Genomic DNA, 5225 nt, shown 5'->3' on the forward strand with positions numbered 1-5225 from the left:
TTTGTAATAGGAAATTATGTTGATAAAGGAAGATATATGATGCAATAAAGAAAAAAGTCTTGTACTATTTTTCAAGAAATCACTCTTAGCTAGGCGAAAGATAATCTTCTCTTTTTTTCCCATTCTTTCTCCTTTAACTAAGTAGAAATCTAACGTGACAACCCTAAAAAATACTTTTGTAATCACATTGTACATGATCTAAGCTACTAGTGTGAGGAAGTCGATGAGGTTCTCCATCTTTGCAAAAAAAAAAAAAAGGCTCAAGCCCAACATCACAGCACGCCACGGCCCGTTTTCTCCTAAATTGCCCACCTTACGGCCCTCCAAGCGTCGTCATTGTCTGCATTTGCATCCCAGCGCAGTCCGCTTCCGGTAGCAGCTTCGAGAAAGCTCCGGTCCCCGGCCGCGCCGCTCGCCGGAAACCCACACCCGAAACACCCGCGCGCGCCGGCTAGCGAGCGAGAAGAGCACGAGAAGCCACCGCGCGCGCTTTATGGAGAGGGACGTCCTGGTCTCTGAGGACGCGGCCGCAGCCGCCTCCGCCGCGTCCTCCTCCTTCGCCGAAACCAGAGTCATCTGCCGAGTGTGCGTCCTCACCGACCCCCACTCTCTCCCTACGTTTTCCTCTCCCCTGGTCTTGTGCAATCTTCGTGACTGACATTCGCTTGCGTCCGTGTTGCTTGCGCAGATGCCAGAAGCAGTTCGCGCAGTACACATGCCCACGCTGCAACTCCCGCTACTGCTCGCTCACGTGCTACAAGGTGCGCTCTCCTCCCTTTCATTGTGCTCTCCGTGCGCGTTGTCTGCCTGAAAGCTCGTGGAACAGCGTTCATGAAATTTTCGCTCTATGATTCGGTTATGCCCACCAGGTGTTCGTCGAATTGCCGCAGTGCAGTTGTGAGCTTTTGGAGGAAGCGATACTCAGGATAGTTTTCTGACAACCGTCTTGTACTCTTGCTGCTTGCCATACCATCTTGTACTCTTGTTGCTAAAACGAAAAAAACGGGGAGATAGTTAGTTAACTGTTGAATGTCTGCTCTTTCTTGTCATCTTCAGTGGCTGGGGGAGTTGTTTCTTTGCTTAGTCTGGTGCGAATTCCTGAAAAAGGTTGCAGTAGGTCACGCTACAACATCAATACCTGGTGCCATACTAGATCTTAGCAAGTTCCATTTGTAAAATTAGAGGAGCAATCCCATAGAAATTCAGAGGTGGGTGAAAATTTTGTCACATACATTTAGGTATCGTACCTCACATCTGCTTGCTGATCTGAATGGATCTATTTGAGTCTGTTCATTAGTTAGTTTGAAGAAAATACTTCCTGTAGGTACATCCAGTTGAACCAGGCTTGTTGTATGGGGTTATACTGCATTATTGTGCTGCTGACAGCCGTGATTTTCATTCATTTCACTTCACTTATGAGATAAATTCTGTTTTCCTTCTCGATAAGGTGTGGAAGTATGTTCTGCTTTTGTATGCACGTCGGTACTGTGGATGATTGGTGTTTGACTGTGTTTGCAGTTAGCTTTGCATGAAAGGGTCTTATTGCCTGATGTTGTTTCTAATACATTGTTTGCCTCTTCTTTAATAGGGGCATAGTAATCAATGCACTGAATTGTTCATGCGTGAGAATGTTACGGAGGAGCTTAAGCAGATTCAGCCTGAAGATGAATCAAGAAGGCAGATGCTCGATATACTCAAACGGTTCCACTTGGAAGATGAAACGGAGTCCGATGGTGAAGATGGTATGTTTGCTGCGCACGATTCTGTTTTCATAGCCATAGACAGTAGTGTATCCTTTGCTTTATGCACATGCACTCCATTTCGCAGTCTTCTGCACTTTAGATGTGCATGTCACTCCTTTTGAGGCTTTCAATGGCTGTCAACTATTGCTTCAACACATATGATTATCTCTAAGCTTTCTTGAAATATTGTTTTAGGTTTTGTGGTCAAGTAGAAGCTCTTCGAATCATCTTCTAGTTTTTTCAGTGCTGCAAAATTATGATTTCTTTAGGCATACCATTTCCTCTCAAACTTGTTAGTGATTGGCATGGAGGCTTATAATGTTGCACTATATGTTTTCAGTTAAGAATTCTAACTTGCATTTTTATTGCTTTGAGAGGCTTGGCCAAGTTCTTTTTATTATGTTGTCGTCTATAGATCACTAGTGGCAAACTAGATGATAGCTTATCCATCTGACATGTTTAGTTGGCATATGGTACAATTTCTGTTTGGTGCTTACATCTGGTTGTAATAGTTGCACGCTACAAAATATTGGTTGCAGGCTGCGTTTGCCAGATAGTTGTATTCTATCACACAAAATAGTGTAAATTAAGGTTAATGGGCAAAAATTGAATTAATTTGTACCGTAGGAGAAAGATGCTCCTCTTCCTTATTTTGTGATACGTGGTGGGATCTTACTTTTCTGGTACATGGTGGAATTTGGATTTGTATAATAGCTTCTCAGATGGTAAATCTCGGTCCTGGACTGCTTTTGGTGTATAATTCAGTTTAACACACCTAGTGGATATGACTGTAGGTATCTGTTAGTTGGATCTGACTTTTGGGGAATTCATTTCGTACCTCTTTTGGGTGATTATGGGTAAACCATAACTTACATAGTAGATAATTAATCATGTATTTGTTTTTTATACCAGCAATTATTTCACTTCCACAATGCTAAGCATTTTTTACCTTGCAGAGTCAATGTTTTCAGAGGAGCTTATCCAAAAAGTCATTTCTGGTATGCTATATTTATTCCTGATTCCTTGATAATTTTAATAAAAGCTTCTTGAAACACTATGATAGGTTCTTTAAACAATCTTGTTCATATTGCAATGTTTGAGTATGGTTTAGATGTTTGTTTGAACCAGTAAATCTTGTCATGTTTGTTAGGTTCTGTATTGAGTGCTTATTCTTTCTACCGAACAGGTGATGGGATAAATCTTGAAGACCTTTCTGATGATGAAATGAAACGATTTCGTCAAGCGCTGGCCTCAGGTGAACTCAGTAAGATGATCCAACCATGGACACCATGGTGGAAAAATCCTGCTGCTAAATCGATCTCTCTTAGCCATGATGGGAGTCAGCTTATCAAAGAAGTAAGTACAGATGTCACTACTTTATCAGATCCAACGGCTGCGTCAGAATCTATCACCAGTGAAATACCAGAAGGGCCAGAATCTCCTCTCCCATCACTCAAACAGCTAACCAGGGCAGAGCCGTCTCCTCTGCTAACTGTTCACCTGGTTGATATTCTCTACAGTTACTGCTTCACGCTGCGCCTCTACAATGGTGATTGGCACTCTGATCCTTTCGGTGCTTCAACTGTTGCCTTGTCTATGTCGAAAGTAATGGGGGAGGATGCTAAACCTGAGACAGTATCTGAATCGCTCACGACCTGCATAGAGGAGACATGCTCCCCAGATTACAGGCACACCGGAGGTTTCAGGTTTGCAATAGGACTCGTGGACGATATCATCACCATCCTCTCCTTAGGAGGCAATGCGCTTGTCTGTGCATTGTGTGACTTCCGCAGGCTCATTCAAGCTGGTGAGAGCATGCTCAAGGAAGAGAAGGTGGGCAAGACTGAGAGGGCTCAGAGCTCCCAAAAGCTCCGTGCCGCGGATAGGAAGCTGTTCTTCATTACCTGCTGGTCTCATGAGCAGCCAGCTGATACCTGGCCATCATTGGCTCACCTCGTTGAGGTGCAGAAAGCATCTCTTGAGGAGCTGGATAATAGAAGCGGCCTGAGGAAGGCTGGTAGAAAGGGCAACCGGCAATCCAAGGTTCTTATTGAGGAGGTGTAAGCATATGAATGCATCCCTAGACCTGGAATACCATAGTCTGTTGCCTAGTTATCCTTTTGGTACCGCAACTGTATCATTTGATCTTTGTGTGCCTTTCTTCACCTTCCTGTGCAGTGGCTGAACTGTATAAATTATGATCTTTCAAAGCTATGACAGTTTATACAGTTCTGAAGTTCTAATATTAAAGCGTCCAGCTTGATCATATTATCAAAGCGAATATCAGACATATTAAGATGCTACCTGTGACAGCTACTTTTCAGTTTTAAAATAAACTGTTTCATAGTGAAGTATTGTGCCGAAAATCAGTGGCAATGTCCGACGCTATTTTGTAGCTTTAAACTTCACTTTGATAGAGTTTGATGCCTGAAATAACACAGAAGGGTCTTTCTGGACAATTAAGTTCTACTGTAATACATACTAACAGAGCGATTGTTAGTACTCCATGAAACATAAAATACGTCACACAGGATACCTGCTTCATGCTTCTTTTTCATTCACTTCTTTCTTTTAATGAGATTTTCATTATCAGCACGGTTGACCCCATGTTTTCAGTTTAATTTGCTTGACTGTGTTAATCTTAATATAAAGGGAAAATTTGCAACAGGACATTGTTATTTTGTGGTGTTTGCCAAAACACACCGCTCAATTGTGTCATTGCCAGGTACCATTACAATTCTGTGGTACATTTGTCAGAACACACCACCTGGCTAAAAAGGGAACATTTTGCTCTTTTGACTGTGATGATTGGTTTTGAAGACAAAGGGCAAAACTTTCTGTTTTAAGGTAGGTGGTGTGTTCTGGCAAATGTACCACATAATTGTAATGGTACCTGGCAAAGACATAATCGGGCGGTGTGTTTTGGCAAACGCCACAAAATAACGATGTCCCGTGGCAAATTTTCCCTAATATAAATGCTGATATCTTTTTTTGTAGATGTATTAATTAGCTTGCGATTTTAATTAAAAACAGTTAAATACTTTCATTTTTTTGCATGACATTAAAAAAAACAACAAAGAGTACAAAGCATCTCAAGAAAAACAAAAAGTTACATCGAGATTCTTGAGAAGCCTTTCATCTTCAACTCCAGACCGTGTCGACGGCGAGCCGACCCTGCCGCATCTCCTGGGCCAGCCTGATGTTGTTGGTTGTGGTCGGGAAGTTGCCGAATGGGTCAAGAAGACCGCATTCACCCCGAAGACGAAATAGAAGGATGAATTGTGGATAAAGCTCCTTGACGATTGAAGATCCTCACAGCCAGAAGAAGCCCATGAAGACCACGCCACTCCCATAAACTTCTTGACATCACCATCGATATAGGCACAAGTCAAGGAGACCTTATTGGAAGATATACCGCCACCACCACCTGAGCGTTGCCCCACCAAACACAAACCCTAAAACAGGTAAAACGGAGCCCTCCCG

General features: G+C 42.7%; 1 protein-coding gene across 3 annotated transcripts; it reads left to right on the forward strand.

The window, feature by feature from the left end:
- The first annotated feature begins 493 nt into the window (after positions 1-493).
- LOC124708639 (zinc finger HIT domain-containing protein 2-like) lies at positions 494-4002 on the forward strand. Of its 3 annotated transcripts, XM_047240315.1 has the most exons (6): positions 544-585; positions 689-761; positions 870-1208; positions 1589-1742; positions 2699-2740; positions 2929-4002. In XM_047240315.1, the coding sequence occupies exons 4-6, from the start codon at positions 1619-1621 to the stop codon at positions 3804-3806; spliced, it is 1044 nt and encodes a 347-aa protein (XP_047096271.1). In that variant the 5' UTR covers positions 544-585; positions 689-761; positions 870-1208; positions 1589-1618; the 3' UTR covers positions 3807-4002. The 3 variants fall into 3 exon arrangements, with proteins under 3 accessions (XP_047096268.1, XP_047096271.1, XP_047096270.1); XM_047240312.1 differs by lacking the exon at positions 870-1208 and having other exon boundaries at positions 494-585; XM_047240314.1 differs by having other exon boundaries at positions 870-1742.
- The last annotated feature ends 1223 nt before the right edge of the window (positions 4003-5225 follow it).

This window comes from Lolium rigidum, chromosome 4 (genome assembly GCF_022539505.1).
Source record: "Lolium rigidum isolate FL_2022 chromosome 4, APGP_CSIRO_Lrig_0.1, whole genome shotgun sequence".
NCBI lineage: Eukaryota > Viridiplantae > Streptophyta > Magnoliopsida > Poales > Poaceae > Lolium > Lolium rigidum.

Coding starts and splice junctions, on each gene's coding strand:
- LOC124708639 (XM_047240312.1), top strand. CDS start 494: ATGGAGAGGGACGTCCTGGTCTCTGAGGACGCGGCCGCAGCCGCCTCC. Junction 762..1,588: donor GCTCGCTCACGTGCTACAAG/GTGCGCTCTCCT, acceptor CTTCTTTAATAG/GGGCATAGTAATCAATGCAC. Junction 2,741..2,928: donor TATCCAAAAAGTCATTTCTG/GTATGCTATATT, acceptor TCTACCGAACAG/GTGATGGGATAAATCTTGAA.